This window comes from Galeopterus variegatus, unplaced genomic scaffold, assembly GCF_000696425.1.
Source record: "Galeopterus variegatus unplaced genomic scaffold, G_variegatus-3.0.2 Scaffold11608, whole genome shotgun sequence".
Taxonomy (NCBI): Eukaryota; Metazoa; Chordata; class Mammalia; order Dermoptera; family Cynocephalidae; genus Galeopterus; species Galeopterus variegatus.
Window position 1 is genome coordinate 27,924 of NW_007737719.1, and position 18,290 is coordinate 46,213.

The 18,290-nt window shown below is 37.5% G+C and overlaps 1 protein-coding gene across 1 annotated transcript; it reads right to left on the bottom strand.

Annotated features, from left to right (window-relative positions):
- Positions 1–877: 877 nt before the first annotated feature.
- LOC103610694 (fibrocystin-like) lies at positions 878–18,038 on the bottom strand. Its single transcript, XM_008594806.1, has 4 exons — positions 17,981–18,038; positions 15,306–15,464; positions 11,196–11,318; positions 878–1,494 (listed from the first exon to the last, which is right to left on the bottom strand). Exons 1-4 carry the CDS (start codon positions 18,036–18,038, stop codon positions 1,070–1,072), a joined length of 765 nt encoding a protein of 254 aa, XP_008593028.1. The 3' UTR covers positions 878–1,069.
- Between the last annotated feature and the right edge of the window lie 252 nt (positions 18,039–18,290).

An 18,290-nucleotide genomic window follows, 5' to 3' on the forward strand; every position in this document is an offset into this window, starting at 1 on the left:
AGCGTATGAATTAGGTGAATTTATCTTTAGCATGCTTACCCAAATTCTCAACCTCAGTTGATCCTTTGTTCTGGTCTCCATTAGAACCCCCTAGTACAGCCCAGGGAGGCTCACATGATATAATCTCTCTTCATCTTCGTTGGACAGTTCTATGCCTTATCTTCTCCAAAAAGCAGGTCTTTGATAACAAAATTAGCCAATAATCCACTTGGCCACTTGGTTATCTCTGGTCTCCCCATATAGTTGTCTTCTACTCATAAATTTGACCCAGCTACTAACAGAGAAAACCACTGAAAATGTAACTATCATCCTTGGATATTTCCTTCTCCAGACTTGATATTTTCACATCTTTGTTCTTAACTAAAATCTCAACAAAGCCCATGAGAATATAAATTTCCATGTGTAAATACTCATGAGGTGCATGATGTGCTTGTACTACTGTGGGCTCCCAATAATGATTGAATTTAAACCATGAAATAAAATCCACTTGTAAAAAACCAGAAAGTTGCCTTTTGGAAGGTAAGCTCTGACAGATCAGGGAACAGGAGCCACAACCTCTGTCCTTGTGAGGTTCCTACAAGATAAAGGAGTGGTTTTCTGTAACACCGCACTGCAGAATAAAAAGCAGTCGACCAGGCCTTTTCATGATCCCTTCCAGAAGAGAAGCCCAGAGCATTGTGGGTGGTCATACTAAAGGAAGCTTAATAACAACCCCTACTGGTATAAGTCAGTATTACACCATTATTTGGTTGACAAAACAGGAATAAACTGACTTAAGTTAAAAACAAGTAAAAAATTAACAACTGTTTCAGAACCTGTTATTTGCCTGGCATTGGGCTAGGATCAGTGATAGATTCAAAAGACATATCAGACACTGTTTAAGTCTGCAAGCATTTATATGGCTGTCTTCCATTTTAAAGTAGAAAAGGGGATTCAGAATTCACATTCTTCCTTCTTAGTTGTCCCTGCAGGTCGGTCATCACCTCCCCTGCTGATTATCCAGAAATATTTGAACATTCTTCCTTTCAGACCAAATGCCCACACCACTTCCCCTTGATCACAGCTGCTCCTAAATAGTTTCTGGGTGTACTGAATGAAGGCAGAAAGCCTCGGTGGCACCACAGGAGGCTTTCTTCTGAGAAAGTCCCACGCTGCCACTTTCCTTGTTCAGCTGGCTCTGCCCCTGTGACTGCTGCCTTTCTGGTCTGAGGTCTGGGCATAGCAGCAGCAGCTGATCTTGGCCTGCCAGCTGGTATCTGAGCAACTGCTCTTGGGCCTCCTTCCAGTTCCCAGTCTCCTGCAGGTACACCTGTCGAGCAGGAGAGGCTGGAGTGCAGGTGTGCCCATGAGAGGTGACGCTGGTAATAATGGGAGCAGGAGCCGCAGCCTCTTCCCCTGGGACAGCACAGCGGCTAACCTTCCTTCTGGACACTCCGTTCAATGACTGCTGGGGGAGCTGGTGCAGCTTGCCCAGCATGACTTTCATCCTCATATCTGTGGAAAAAAGAAGCCGGAGAAAAAAAATGGGTGAAGTTTTCAATCAGTTGACTACACATTTTGCATAGTTAGCACCCCTGGCAAGATATTGTCAAATAATAAAAGTCTGAATTATATCAGCTTATTGATTTCCAAATATCTTTGGAAATATATTTTTCCTTAAACATAAAAATAAAAATGTAAAAAAACACTGTATCTCATTCTCAATTTGTTGTTAATACTAAATATCTAATAAAACTTTGATAATTCTGCTTCCCAGAAAAACACTTTTATGATGTTGATAAGTTAACAGGAATTTTTCACTGGAAGCAGAAGGCTTAAATATAAAAACTGGACTATGATCAGGCCCTAGCAATGGGCCAACTCACAACTGTACTAAGAAATGTGAACTCTAAAAATCAGTCTTATCTAATACTTTGGCTTTTATGCCAAATTCACAATTTAAATATCTTTAATTTTATAAAAACATGAATGTAAACATATGTAGAGATAATATAAATAATAAACATGTATCTGTATGAGTGTGTACATGTAAGATTGTGTAATAGGAGGAGAGAAGGCACACTGGACTTGAGCAGAAAAATCAGAGTTCAAGTTCCCCTTCTTCTGCTGGCTGGCTTTGTGACTTTCATCCTGTCACTTAGTTTCTCTGGGCTTCAGTTGTATAATTTTATCATTTCTCAGGTGCTACTTAGCAATTTACTGGAATGTATTTTATTTTAGCAATCTGTTTTAATTATTGTTTTCTTCACATGACATTTCATTTATATTTTATTTTACCATTAAAAAGAATTGAAAATTAACACAGAAGAGTATAACATTAGTAATCAGTTGATTTTTGGTTGGATACACGCATGAGAGTATGTCACCTTTCATGTGCCTTACAGTGAAAAAAAGGTTGAGACCTGTCCTGAAACCCTGGGGGGTAGGTGGCAATATTGTCATCTACATTTACTGTTTCTGCTTTTCTCACACCTCACCACCTTTTTCATTGTATATTAAATGTGTATATACAATATGTATATAAAATGCAGATGCTAATTTATTAATCTGCATATTATGTTCCTCCGTTTATTGAGAACTGTTTTCGTTTGTGTTAGGAGACAGTAATCATGTCTATATTATACTATAAAAAGGACAATATTAGGGTAAAATGTACCAATTTCCTACTTCAATTTAATCTAACTATGGATGGAAAGTGTGTTGAGAATAAGAGAATGAAGTTATATAAATATATGTAAAATGCTTTTGATTTAGAACAGTAAAATGAGATAAAGTAATCATGCCGTTCATGTCGTTTCCATGATACATTGGTTAATGTTCTGATAAACCCATGTTATTCATATCTTTTCTCCTTTTCCACAGTCCTTTTGCCGAGCATGTATCTGACACAGCCACCTAACTAAGGAATGATTCTCTTGCTTAAAGCTCTGAGAACTTTCAGGTTACCCTAAGTTTTCCTATGGGATCTGTGACTCCTTCCAGAAGTGTTTCTTGACAGCTCAAACTACACTGATTTATGCCTCAATACTTGTTGACGGGAGTTTCTCGTATGACCTGAGCAGCTGCTTCTATTATTGGTCACCTTTCCTCATCTTCTTCGTAGGACTTTGAGTTCCTTCAGGGAAAGCAGTTTTTTGTGCCATCAACCTCGTTCCCTCATTATGCCCAGTCCTATGCCAAGCACTGCGCTTGGTATTATCTCCATAATTACTCCTCTCACTGGGAGGAAAAGACATAGTTTATCAGGATCAGCAAATAACCAAAAAACAAGAATAATAAATTGTTAGGTAGAAGCAAACTTAAAAAAGAAAAAAGGCTTTGAATTTTCATCCCTTGGTAAAACCAATAGCATTTTATATAAGAGGAATCAGACACTGCAAGTCACCTATTTTCAATCCATTGAAGATATTGTTATCCTGTTTTTGAGAGACCTTCACTGGAAATCTGTTCCCCCTTGTTCTTCACGTCTGCATCTATTCATAAAAGACTAACACAAGCATAGATTTCCTTTGCAGACCCAAAAACATTTAAAAATCGCCCATGAATTATTTACATGGCAGCTCCAATCAGCAACATACCTGTCAGACTCCCCAGCTGAAATGAAAGTTCCCTGTGTAAAGGTGCCCAGGGAGGCTGGCCCCCTCCCACTGTGAGGTTATAGACAGAACTAAGTCAGCACACATTATATGTCAGTGCCGACATCAGAAAGAATCAGATCCTTTGATCTCGGACCTCCACAGGAAGCTTAGATCTCAGACAAATTAGATAAAAAATGAATTTATAGCAGATATGTTTCCTAAGGCATTCAGCTGAATGTTTGGGTTTTAGCGAAGGAAGGATAGTGAGCATCAAAACACATGAATTGGCAAGCCTCCTTTCTACCTCCTCCTTGTTGATGAGTCCCCATTAAAATGGAAAGATGGGATTTCAAATTGCCCCTCCATGCCTCTTCAAGTCCCACTGGTGGATTTGATCAAGTATTAGGGAGAATGGGATAAAACGTGGGGAACATATATCCTTTCTCCACAAAAAGGAGAACTCATTGGTTTGGGGGTCCTTCCAGGTCCACCCACAGTCAGCTATAACTCTTCCAGCTATCCTTAACCTCTGCTGGCTTCCAAAACTTTCTTGAGCAACAAATATATGCTGTGCCTGTGATTTTTAAAATTCGTGTGGGTACCAGTCACTGGCTTCTTTTGCAATGAGAACATTAACAATGAATCTCCCCTCCCCCACACACACCTCCTTCCACCCCATTCATATTTTCCCAGCCCAGTTCTGTGTGCAGTATTCAGTGTTAGATGGCCTAGATTCAGTACAGAAAGCTCCATATAATTATTTGGACCTTTGAGCCTGAACAGGTTCTGAAGCAGAGAGATGGACAACTGATCAGCCAACAGAAAGAACATAGGCCACTTTGGTTTCTCATTTGTCAGTAAGGGTAATAGTCCTACCCACATTTGGAGAATGTATATGCAATAATTAACATTATTATTGCCATGTCCTGTCTAGATTATTTGTTCCTTTAAGTAAAAAAATATTATTTATTTTTAACAAGCAATGCTTGTTGGGACAAATGACAAATCAGGAAGGTATGAAAATTAGTGAAATATAAAAATATAATGTGGAACTAAACACACATTTTATCATAAGTGATCTCCATTTTATTGTTTTTGTGATCCTGTAGCAATGAATGTATTTTAGTAAACCTAATTTAACTCATTAATCCATCAAAAATTTGCTTTTGTGTACTTTTTGAAGTGTGACTTCAGATGGATAAATGTTCAAAACAGTCAAATTTATTGGCCCCATTTAGATTTTGTTTTCCTTTATTTTCATTTCCTCTTTTATCATATATTACATGGATACATATATTTTATAATGTTTATATCTACACCTATATAGATATGTCCATATCTATCTAATTGGGGCTATTTCCTCTAACGTGCCCATACATTCTTGTGTCAGTATCGCATTGTCTTAAGAATAGTAATAAATATTATCTCTCTGATACAGCTACCTATTCCAACTGCCATAAAATCTATTTCTTTTAGAAAACTGGTTTGTACCATTAGTCTGTGTTTTCCGATGAACGTTAGAATCATCCTATGCTGTTCTACTCTGTATAAAATGATTGGAATTGCATTTAACCTGTTAATTTGGGAATAACTGAGGTCTTTGCAATATTAATAAACCTAATTAGAAATATGTTGTAATTCCCTATGTACTTAAGTTTTTTTAGATTATTCAGTATATAAGTTCAACATATATCTTCTTAAGATTTTTTTCCAAGACAGCATATCCCTTGGTCACTGTGGTATAGTTCACTATATTTTCTAAGTGTATACCATTGGGTTATATATTATTTTTTGTAGGTTAAAATTATATTTGAGTAAGTTACTCCTCAAGTTATTTATAAATTACAGAAATTAATAGTTGAAATTTTTAAATTAACATTAAATTATATCTGCAAACCATCTCCAACATTGTCCTCTTAATTTTGTTTTATACCTGGCTGCATTTCTTAGGATTCCAAAATATATGTTATAAAATTATGGTAAGAATGAGTTAAGTGTTTTCTCCCCATGTGAATAGGAATTTCTCTAATATTTCATTATCGAATGTGATACTGGATCTTGGATGCAAATAGCACTGGAACTCTTCATCTTATTTAGTGGGCATGCTGATATTCCTGATTTTTTTTAAGTTTTCTTATGGAATAAGTGCTAGATTTTATTTATGTTTTTAAAGTAGGGGATGCTCACATTTTTTTATGTGACATGAACATGCTATTTATTAATGATTTCCAAATACAGTTTTACTTGCCTGGAAATTTGGTGCAATTTCTAATCCTCAGCTGTTTTGCTCTTCACTGCTTCCAGACATCTTCAGGCCATCCCTCTGCTCCCCTCTCCCTGTCATTCTTACAGATTTGTACTTAGAACAGTGCTTTTTATTTTATATTCACAAATCATACCATTTATAGTCAATAGTTCTCTCAAGTGGAAGAGATAGAAATCTCTGAAGTTGATGTTCATAGTCACATGTGCATAACAGCCAGCCTTTTTTATGTGTCAATTTCTATTCCCACCATTGGTTGCATGAATTCTACAAGAAAAGTGGGCAGTGCCAGGCAAATATCTGTGCACAATTTGGAGAAGGCAGCAGCAAGGTCTGTAGCAGTGGCTGTCCTTCAAAGACAAAGGTGATGGCAAGGAAATTGGAAGAGGAAGCTGAAGTGGTCAGCAGAAATCATTGCCTAAAAGCAAGCAGTCACATACGCCCATTGTTTGGAAACAAAAGATGTTGTTAATTTTGTGAACCTGGATAAACTTTCTACATCTCTTTTAGAAGAGGTGAGGGCCTTTTTCTTCAGCAGTTGTAATAACTTTTGGAATCCATAGGTCTCTGGAAAGGGATAATGGAAAGGAGGGGGACCATTTCATCTCTGTCTTCATCATTCACTCAATAATAGTTATCAGTGGTCTAATATCCTAAACCTCTATGGTAAAAGTACTGCTGGAATTAGAAAAGATAGAGAATTCATACCAATGGATCTGGATCAGATGAACATGAATAAATATCACATACAAAAGGTGTTAAGTGAACAAGAGGGAAGTATTATAAAAATTGAGAGAAGGGAACTACTCCTTCTAGATAAGGGAATTTGAAAAAGAGAAAACGTATTCGATCCTGGATTTGTAGAAATGGAGACTTTGGGTATGTGGATACATTAGAGAAGGACATTTGAAATGGGGAGGCCTATGTTGTGTATAGAGGGAAAAGGGACAGGGAGTGGGGGAGTAGGCTCCAAGAAGGAGTGTGTTAAATGACACTAACCTGAAGACATATCTGTGAAATGGAGTGGAGAGTGGGAGAGAGGAAAACCAAAGACATGGAAGAGGTAGAAGAGATAAACCTCGGCAAGCAAGAGGACGGAGTGGCAAAGGGAGAACTAGGAGTTAAAGGTAACTCTGAGGGGTCTTGCTTGGGAGATTTGGGAGCTATTGACCAGTTTAGGGGAACCAGAGAACAGGTGAAAAGGAATGATGCAAAATTGAGCTTTGACACAGCAAAACAGGACTTCTTCCCTGGCATTTAAACAAACCTGAGTTTGTGCAAACTGGGCAACAAAACCCTTGAAAATGGGATTTGAAACAGTGTGATATGATTTAGGAGCTAGAGGGGCTAAACATGTAACTTAGGATAATGATATTCTTTCTTTCCTTTAGCATTCTCACCCATATTTAAATTCTTCAAATACATACTGTTTGTTGTGTTTGCTTCATATTTAATTGTTTATTGCCTTGAATCATTCTAATTTCTCCCAAAATATTATTCTTATGTCCCAACCATATTGGAAATTCATAAAAGATAGGGGACCAAATATCATCTCTTTGTAACTATATATACATATATATATATCAGGAGATAAGTAAGTACTTATTTAATATTTATTGAGAGATAAAATCTAATTATGTTTATTAAGTCTTTCCAGCAGGCTTTCATCTAAATGTTAGAAAGATGAGGAAGAGCCAGGGTTTCTCATCCTTGGCCTTATCAATGTTTTGAGCTAGATAATCTTTGTTGTGGGGGTGGTCTTGTCTACTGTAAGATGTTTACAGCATCCCTGATCTCTACTCACTAGATGCCAGTAGTACTCCCCCTCTCCCAAGCTGTGGCAACATGAATGCCTCAAGACATTGCAAATGTCCTCTGGAGATAGGGTGACCAACTGTACCAGTTTGTTGGGACCTGAGGAAATTCCTGGGACACAAGACTTTCAGTTTTAAAACTGGGACAATTCTGAGCAAACCAGGATGAGTTATGACTCTACCTGGGGAGCAAAATTGCACTGGTTGAGAACCACCAGCTTATGGGAACCGAGAGTCATCTATACTAGTACAATGAATTCCAAAGACTATATGTGCTAATGTAGATGCACACATTCAGTATTCTTCAAACCCAGTGAGGAAAATATTCATTTTAACTAAGGAGAAAGGGACTGGGGAAAGCTTTACATAGAAAAACACATCTCAGCTAGTGCTTAAAGCTTAGGGAGATGTTAACAGGTAAAGGAAAGCAATCCAATTGGGAGAAACTGTGCAAGAAAATGAGTAGGAAGATGTGAGACAAGTCCTGGGGTGAGTGAGCGAGTGTGGTGAGAGTGTGCAGGGGCAGGAGGGTGAAATCCAACATACAAGGTCAGAAAGACAGGACAGAGTCAAGTCTTGGAGGGCTTTGCGTCTTAAACAGCAAGAAAAACCAATGGTAACTAACATATGTATAGCACACACCATGTGCTAGGAATTCTTCTGCACTCTTTACTAATATTAATTTACTTAATCTGTACAACAGCCCTAAGTGTGGGCAATACTATTATGGCAATTGAAGCAATGAGAAAACTGAAAGTCACAGAGAGGTTGATTGTCTTGCTTGAGGCTACAAAGTCAGTTAACAGGAGAGCATGGGTGACTCGTGGGTTCCATGCTCTTAACTGTCACATTTTCCTGACTCTCTGACAATGGGAAATAATTAAATCTTATAAGTAGCAGAGTGACATGAGCAGACAATATTTCAAAAGATGGCTGAGGCCACCCCCTACGCCCATAACCAGGTAAGCAACAGAGCACATTCGGGGTCCTGAGGCAGGAGCCAAGGGCTTCACCCCACACCTGCAATCAGGCAAGGAACACACTGAAAACACCACTTCCATACAGGTGGCCCAGCACAGCCACTGCCAAGGCCACGGCTGCCCCCAAAGCAGCTCGATTCCACAGCAGTAGCCACAGCCACTATGCAGGTGCCCGCCAGACACTCAGCTGCATTGACACAAGGGGAGTCAGCAGTGGGACCAGAAAAAGAAGAGGACATCTATTTTTATCTCAAAGTACTCCCTGATTTCCCTATGGTTTTTCTTTTTACACATTATTTAGGAGAGTGTTGTTTAATTTCCATATATTTGTGAATTTTCTAAATTTCCTTCTGTTATTGTGGTCAGTGAACATATTTTCTATCATCTTAGTTTTTTAAAATGTATTAAGACTTGTTTTATGGCCAAAAAAAAAAAAGTGAGTGAGACAAGAAAGTGGATTGTCACCTAGGCTGAAAGTCTATTCAAGAAACTGGAAATTTTTAGCAAACTAGAGAGAATGAAATGTGCAGTTTTTTGAGGATTGCCATAAAACAATTGTAAAAAAAAAAAAAAAAAAAAAAAAAGATGGCTCAAAAATCTTAACAATGGTAAAATATAAGGGATAGATGCTTTATTCCCTTCTTACCCATCACGACTCTCTAGCACCCTTATTGCATCCATGTGATTTTTGGTAAAAGTTGTAACATGGTGAGTTTACAAACGGAATCTAGTGGGAATGCTCAGTTGCACCAGCTAAATTATCTTAAGGGCTATGGTAGCACTTAGTAAAGACAAAGTGCCAATGGGAGAGACAGCTGATCACTTTATCAGCAAATGTTGGAATGTTAAAAACACAAAGGGAAAAGGGGAGGCTAAAGAGCCATGGAAATAATGGAATAAAATCAAATTTATTTTTAGCTGGCAATAATTAGGTGTTTTGTAGCTGGTAATAATTTCCAAAGAAAAGGAGATGCCTCATTACTTGCCTTGGGAACGATGGTCTTAAGATTTGGACAAAGCTTAGAAGATAGGAAACAAATCCTCTACAATCCCCAGGGGAGGATTCGAATAACACATCTTTCTATTTTTAACTTGGATGTCCTAATAAAATGGCCTCTTTGATGCTCCCATCTCTTCAATCTAAACCCTTCCACAGGAGCTCTGCCCCTTGTCTCATTCCTGATAATTTATTAATAAGCCACCACATAAAAAATGTTCCTTAATAAAACACCCAGGCATTGTGGACTGTTTAACGTAGTGAATTTAAGCAGAGTAACTGAGATTCATGGAGATAGTCATATTAGATTAGAGGAGAGATTAGCATCACATCTGCCATTTGCTCAAGAATGCAGCTGAACACCAAGAGCTGATCCACACGGCAGTTTTCAGACACCTGTCCTAAGATTATATGCAATAATATGGACAGAGGGTTCTAGAAACCAAAATTAAAATGGTCTTGGAAAGAGTGCCTGTCTTCTTCTCTCTGTCTCCATTCTTTTCATCACCCCCACCCCCACCTTGCCCCACACCCCCTACCACCTTTTGGTGTAGGTCCAGGAGCCAGAGCATGGCTTGCTAATTAGTTCAAAAAAAGGTTTTTCAAAAACCTTTTATTTTCTCCATAGAAAAAAAAGTACAAACAGGCAAATAAACTGCTACACACATGTGCATGCACACATACCAGAGCTCACTAAACTATTTAGAGGCAGAACAACATTGGACAGCTATTTTTTGGTTAAACATGCACTCAGAACCAGTAAGGCTGGTATTACTTTTCAAGCAGAAAATATGATCACGGACTCAGAAGAAATAGGAACATTCTCTTTAGAGCATATGTTTTTAAATGCTTCAGACCCACGGAAATTATCTGAATATTTGTCATGTATCATATCCATACTTGGTAAAGCTATCTTGTGTTTTGCCCTCTGTCTTCCTCTTTTCTGCATTCTTTGTAGGACAAGAGCAAGGTATTAGTCTGAGGAAAATGTTTATCTTTTCTCTGCTTGGCACCAATTCCAAGGGCGATTTAACAATATAACAAGTAAAGTCATCTGGCATAATGGACAATGTGGGCAATAATACATATTGCTACAAGTAAGACTAAACAACAAAGCAGAGCTTAACAAAGCTGCTCATTTCTTGAAGGTTCTGTACTCAATCTAATTTGCATAGTTGGTATTTGGCAACTATACTCTCTTCTTTCCCAAATTCAATGATGTTGCCAAATTGGCAGCTTTGCAATAGCTAACAGAAAGATTACATGCCTATACTCTGTTTTCCCCTTTTGTCTATGTAACAAACTCAAATGTTAAACCAATAATCTTCTACTAAGAAAAAATATATACATGTCAATTTAAGTAACTAGTTAATAGCTGACTTTGTCAACTGGACCTGTATATTCCTGTGCTGGGGTATAATTTCCTTGACAAAAAATAACAAAGGCTAAAGAAGTGGCTATAAACTAAATTGCTTCAGAAACTGACAACCAGGAGGAGGGGAGGCTACATTTTATCCACAATGGGTCTCTCCTGTGCAACTCATCCCCACCCTCCAAGCTTACCTTCTCCTATCGTGGTGTCTTCTTTTTCAGTCTCTGTTTGTGATCTTCGGCGTTTGGATGGGATGTGAATGTGATTCTTTTGATCATCAGTCTGGGATTCAGGAATCTCTTCAGGTTTTGTTTCTGCATTAATGAAAAAAAATGAGTGTTTTTTGTGTTTTCAGATAAAAAGAACATTTTTATTTGTAAGTGGAACTTTATTAAGGTGTTTCCCTTCATTGTAATATACATGCAATAGACTGCATATAATATAGATCTTAAGAAATAATGAAATAAAGTTCCACACATCAGCCAACAACTCTACATTATAAAACTGTATTGTATTGCAGTCACATGTGGCTACTGAACGCTTGGAATGTGACTAGTTTAAATTTAGATGTGTTGTAAGTATAAAATGCACACCTGCTTCTGAAAAATGTAAAATACCTAATTTTTATATATTCATTACATATTGAAATAATATTTGTGATATATTGAGTTAAATAGCTTCTAGAGAATTACATACGTGCATTGCATTTGTGGCTCATCATATTTCTCTTGGATGAAGATGGTTAGTTAGTAACAGAATGCTACAATATTTTTTAAGCTTTTATTTTTAAATAATTATAGATTTACAGCAAGTCACCCAGAAATGTTCAGGGAGGACACATGTGCCTTCACCCAGCCTCCTCCATGGTTGGCAACCTATGTAACTGTAGTATGAAATCAAAACCAGGAAATTGACATCAGTGCAATCCAAAGAATTCAAGCAGATGTGTGCTATAGATTGAAGTCTTCATATTTTCAGTCTATCCTTGACTGAAGAGATACTTTACCTGCTATTCATTTATTTAATAAATGCATTTGTCAAAAATATATTTACACTCTTCATGCTAGGTACTGGGAAGACTATGGTGAGGAAGAAAGACCTGGTCCTTGTCCTTATACAGCTCTTATTCTAGTTGGATGGCAGAAAATAAACAAATACATTTGTCATATAACATCAGGTAATACCATGAATTGGCATGAAAAAGAGATAATTGTGGGGGAGAAAGTAGATATTTTTGGATTTGGATGGGTGTGATCAAGAAGGATATACCCTAAGATGAAATTGCAGTAGAACAAAACACAACAGCAAAAAACAAACAACCAAAAAAACCCCCAATCTTGTTTCATGTAAGAATGTCTTTGATGAAGCAGTAAAGGAAATTAATTATATTAAAAATATATATAATGATTTTTCTCAAGGAAAAGCAATTTTGTAATAAAACTGAAAAAAATTCAATTTTGAACTGAACTAGATGATTTTTTTTTTATGAAACACCATTTTTACTTGAAAAAACTTAAAAGAATGAGAAATAAGTTATGGTTATTTATACTTGGGTTTTTGGCAGATTTTTTGAATGAATAAAGTGAGCTTTTAACAAAGAAACCACTTACAGTGTATGTTGCCAGTGATAAAATTCAAGCTTTCGTGGGAAATTTAGAATTTTGGAAAACTTGTGTCATCTACCATAAGCTTCACAGATCTCCAATTCTAAAAGATTCATGTTGATATTAACAAATGTGACTTTTTGAATTCTACAATAAAATATATCAACATTCAGAAGATGTGCATAACTCAGTAAAACAGTATTTTTCAAATGGCCAGAGCATAATATTTCAAAATCTTGCATGGGTAAAAGCTCTATTCAAAGTACAAGATAAATAGTGAGTTTTCATGCAACAGAATACCAAAGGACGTTGACATGAACCTTTAAGCAAGCACCTCTTGTCAGGTCTGGGTGCAGTATCAAAGAATATCTATGAAGACTATTAAAACACACTTCCCTTTTCTATTACAAATATATATCTGTGTAAGGCTGGATTTTCTTTATATACTTCAGCCAAAACAATACTTTCCAACAGACTGAATGCAGAAAGCTGCTAAGAGATTCCAGCTGACTTCTGTTAGGGCAAACATTAAAAAGGTTGGTAAAAATGCCACTCTTTTTCACTACATTTTTTTTTTTTTTTTTTTGGAAACAGCTTTTTTTTTTTTTTTTGTCTTTTTTCGTGACTGGTAATGGGATAGCAACCCTCGGTGTCGTGTCCGCACCGCGCTCAACCAGTGAGCTGACGGGTCTCTATATGGGATCCGAACCCTCGGCGGGAGCGCTGCCGCACTCCCAAGTGCCCCACTCTACCGAGTGCGCCACCGGGCCAGCCCGGAAACAGCTTTTTTCTAAACAAAAAATATTAATTATGTCTACATGTAATGCATGCATTATTGTTACCTTAAAGTAAATTAATAAGTAAATTTAAAGTTTTCTGTTTTAACTTCTGGTTTGGAAATACTGATGGATAGAACCCACAGACAAACGTTCTGAAAGTTCTCAACAATTACTGAGAATATAACAAAGTCCTGACACCAAAATTTTGAAAACTGCTGACAGAGCATACAGCTGAATTGAAGAATTATCTTCTATTAGGAAGTTGGGAAACAATTTATTTTTCTGATTTGAAAGTAATGTATGCTAATTTTAGAAATTTTAAAAGTACAAAATACAGGAGAAAATATAAATTGCTCATAGAGTTGACTACTGTAAATTTTTTTCATGAATTTCCTTCAAATCTCTTTTTTTTAAAATTGTTGATGTTTAACATAGTTGGGAGTCTATGTCAAGGCAGGAATATATTGGGATTTAAGACCGGGAAATGTGCCCACATGTACTGAAAGTTTGAAAGAGCGAAAGAGGACACAGGTAACAGATATATTAGTAACCGTAGGAAGAAGCTACCTCTAGGGCTGAGAGAACAAAGCAGAAGAAGTGAGGTTAGCAAAGCCTAGTGAGAGGCTACTGTATGGCTAGTGGGTTGAGATATAACATGGAGAATGACAAATCACCTACTTCACATGAGATAAAAAATTATGGAAAGTCTGCTTACAAACCAAAAAGCACTACACACACACATACACACACACACGATAAAATGTTAGATTAAAAAATACCAAAAAACTGCAGTTCAACAAATCACAAGTAACACAGGGCAGAATCAGGTGGAGATCTCATTCTTCCTGAGAAAGACAGGGAGTTTCCTTGGGGCTTGTCCAGCCCAGAATGCCAGGACAGGGAGAGGGGCAGGTGTACCAGACTGAAGCTCAGCTCAGACACAGAGTGTGTATCTAGTGGGGCTTCCCTTCCCAAGTACTCTCAGAAATCCAAGCAAGTGAATGTTCTAGTAGTGGAACCACACTACGTCCTCTTTTCTTCCTTTTCTTTGACTTTTTCTCTTTGCCTCTACTCATGTTGGCTCTGTTTTATTCACTCTTGCTTATAACTTTGGTTTTGTAGTACTTCCTAGTGTCACAAGTGTTTCTTCTGCTCATTTGATGGTCTGGGACATGGAGTATGGGTAAAGTAAGGAAATTGCCAATGCCCAATCTGCTCCTCTCTCTCCACTATAAGAACAGGGTAGAAAGATTGAAAGAAGACTCTTCTACAGAACATCTTTCCCTCAATGACTCCATGTCTCCAGCCTAAAAAAAAAAAAAAAAAAAACAGTCTGCTTCTGGGAAAACGTTCAAGAACATACTTAATTTCTACCCTTTTAGGAAAAAAAAAAAAAAAAAACCACCAACCAAGCACTCTCTTTCCTCTTCAAGGAGAAAAGGACATCATCCTCTGATTCTTTAACTTGCCTTTTGCAGGGTCACCTGGCGGTGGAACACAGTGTTTCAGAGAGTGGGACCTGGAGCCAAACTGCTTGGTTTTTTGTGGTTGTATGATCTTGGGCAATTTACTTACCCTTTCTGTGCCTCATTCTCTGTATCCATAATATATAGAGGGGTAATATTTAGTGTCTATCTCACTGGGTTGTTGTGAGGATTAAATAAATTCATTTATCTAAAGTACTTAGAACCTGGTCCATAGTGAATATTCAATAAATACAAGCTTTTATTACTATTGCTATTATTATTTAAGATTAGGCAATCCTTGTCTCTACAGTATTAATTTGGCTCCATGTAGTTTTATATGTTGCAGAAGCTCATAAATATTTGTCTTTGGGGGAAAGAAAAAGAATTGTTAATATATTATACATGATGGCATTTTTTTCAGACATTTTTATTAAAAAAAAAAATCTATGTACTTCTCCTTTTGCTTTTTTTAAACCAGCAGCACACCAGACAGCTGAGAGCCAGCCATGAGACCACGGAGCTCAGAGAAGTAGCCAGAATGATGGTTGAGCTCTCCTTCCTAGTCACAGGCATGACAGCAAATGGCTTGGATCGAGCTGTAAAATTGGCTCCTGTAAAAAAAAAAGTTCCAATAATAATGAGATGCTAATATACTAAAAATGTCATGGAAAATATATGCTTATAACAGTGCCTGGCACATAGTAGGTGTTCAGTACATATTTATTAAGATAAGTAAATCAATCAATCAATCAATAATAAATCCATGATTTATATTTCTGAAGAAGTGCAGTATTCCAACAGTAACACATAATAGTGTTTTTTTCCAATTCAGAGCATTACTGATGGGGAATTCTTCCAATTCTCTTCTTTTATTTTCAAACCCAACTTCTCCACCAATGCAAAACTGCAGCTTCATTCACTCTTATGCTCCACTAATTAGAACAAAAATTTTCTCGACTCTAGAATGTGTGAAGCTACTCACTGACATACATATCTACTTAAAATATGTTACATAACACATCAAAACAGGAGCACAGGGACTCCTACTTCAGCATCAAGAGACTTTCTAATATCCAACAGGATTGTGTTATCTGGAAAACTGTAGAAGAGCAATGGCAGATAGGGCCCCTTTGTCTATGGATGATGGGACAAAAGGGGATGTCTTGTTGAAAGAGTTCATCTCTCTAAGAATTCATCTGAAACCCCTCCCCTTTTTGTAAATAATAATTGAATTATTATTTAAGATTAGGCAATCCTTGTCTCTACAGTATTAATTGAACAATTTGGCTCCACGTAGTTTTATATGTTGCAGAAGCTCATAAATATTTGTCTTTGGGGGAAAGAAAAAGAATTGTTAATATATTATACATGATGGCATTTTTTTCAGACATTTTTATTTAAAAAAAAAAAAATCTATGTACTTCTCCTTTTGCTTTTTTTAAACCAGCAGCACACCAGACAGCTGAGAGCCAGCCATGAGACCATGGAGCTCAGAGAAGTAGCCAGAATGATGGTTGAGCTCTCCTTCCTAGTCACAGGCATGACAGCAAATGGCTTGGATCGAGCTGTAAAATTGGCTCCTGTAAAAAAAAAAGTTCCAATAATAATGAGATGCTAATATACTAAAAATGTCATGGAAAATATATGCTTATAACAGTGCCTGGCACATAGTAGGTGTTCAGTACATATTTATTGAGTAAGATAAGTAAATCAATCAATCAATCAATAATAAATCCATGATTTATATTTCTGAAGAAGNGATGTCTTGTTGAAAGAGTTCATCTCTCTAAGAATTCATCTGAAACCCCTCCCCTTTTTGTACACTGAAAAAGTTGGTCTTCATTTCATTATTATTTATGAGACAAGGCATAAAAGAATCTTTAAAAAAAACCAAAAAACTAACCTATATACATACCTGTATACTAATGTTTATATCAGCTGCTGTGAATTGAATGTCTCTCCAAAGTCATAGAAACTTAATCCCCACTGTGATAGTTTTAAGAGGACTGAAAATCCGATTATGGTAATTGAAAGGTGGGGCCTTTGGGAGGTGACTAGATTTTGAGGACTGTGCCCTGGTGAATAGATTGATCCATTTATGGAGTAATGCTGTGGTTCTGATAGCTTTAAAAGGAGATCAAATGAGGAGTTAGTTCTCTCTTGATCACCAATTCCTGCCATGTGACACCCTGTGTCACTGTAGAGTCACCACCAAAGAAGGCCTTCAACAGATGTGTTCCCTGGACTTTGTACTTCCCAGTTCTGAAACTGCAAGGAATAAATTTTATTTCTTTATAAGTTACCCAGTTTCAGGTACTTTGTTATAAGCAACAAAATTGGACTAATACAAAAAATTGGTACCAGAGAAGTGTGGTATTGCTCATAACAAATACTTGAAAATTTGGAAGCGGCTTTGGAACTGGGTGTTGGACAGAGACTGGAAGAATTTGGAGGGGCAGGCTAGAAAAAGACTAGATGCTAGTGGAAGTTCAGAAGACAAGAAAACCAGAGCAAGTTTGGGATGTTTTAGACATGGGATAAATGGTGGTGAGCAGAATGCTGATAGAAAGATGGACAGTAAAGGTCATACTGAGGAGATCTTAGATGTAAATGAGAAGGAGCTTATTGGAATCTGGGGCAAAGATCACCCTTTCTATGACTTGCAAGGAACTTGTCTGTTTTCTGTTTATGCTCAAAAGTTTTATGGAATGTAGAATTTAAGGGTGCTGAACCAGGGTATATGATAGAAGAAATTTCTAAGCAGCAAAGCATTCAGGCTGCCATGTGGCTACTTGCAACAACCTACACTGAATTATGACAGAAAAGGCATGAAGTAAAGGCAGAATTAATAATTAAAAGGGAAGTAGAGGGTAAAAATTGGAAAACTCTCAGCCTAGCCACATAAAAAGTGAGAAAGTCTGTTAGAAAGAGGAAACCAAGGGTGTAGACCAGTGACCATTTGCTAGGGAGATTTGTATGGAAGGAAGGGAGTATCAAGAGAGTGGAAGAAAAATTGCAAGGGCATTTCAGAGATCTTTTGAGATATCACCTCCCAGCACTGGCCCAGTGGCCTAGAAAGAAAGAATGGTTTTGGGGAACAGGCCCAAAACACCCTCCACAGGCTCACTTCCCAGGTCCTCCTCGGGATGCTGCTTCTCAAACCCCAGCTGCTCCAGCTGCCCCATCTGTACTAAACTGGCCACAGGTGCTGCTGAACCTACAGCTCAAAAGACACAGGCCAGAAACCTTGGCAGCATCCATGTGGTGGTAAGTCTGCAGGCTTGTAGAATGCCAGAGCTGTGCCACTAAGATTTCAAAGGATGTATGGAAAAGCCTGGAGACCCAGGAAGAGATCTGTCACAGGGGCAGAGTCACCACAGACAGCTTTAGAGCAATGCTGAGCAGAAACATGGGGTTGGAGTTGCAGCAGAGAACCC

Bases quoted from the DNA above. Each gene is read 5' to 3' on its own strand.
- LOC103610694 (XM_008594806.1), bottom strand. From the start codon at position 18,038: ATGGGGCAGCTGGAGCAGCTGGGGTTTGAGAAGCAGCATCCCGAGGAG. The intron at 15,465-17,980 runs GTGAGCCTGTGG...TTTTTTTTACAG, and splicing joins TCCCGAGGAGGACCTGGGAA to GAGCCAATTTTACAGCTCGA. The intron at 11,319-15,305 runs GTACATAGATTT...TCATTAATGCAG, and splicing joins TAAAAAAAGCAAAAGGAGAA to AAACAAAACCTGAAGAGATT.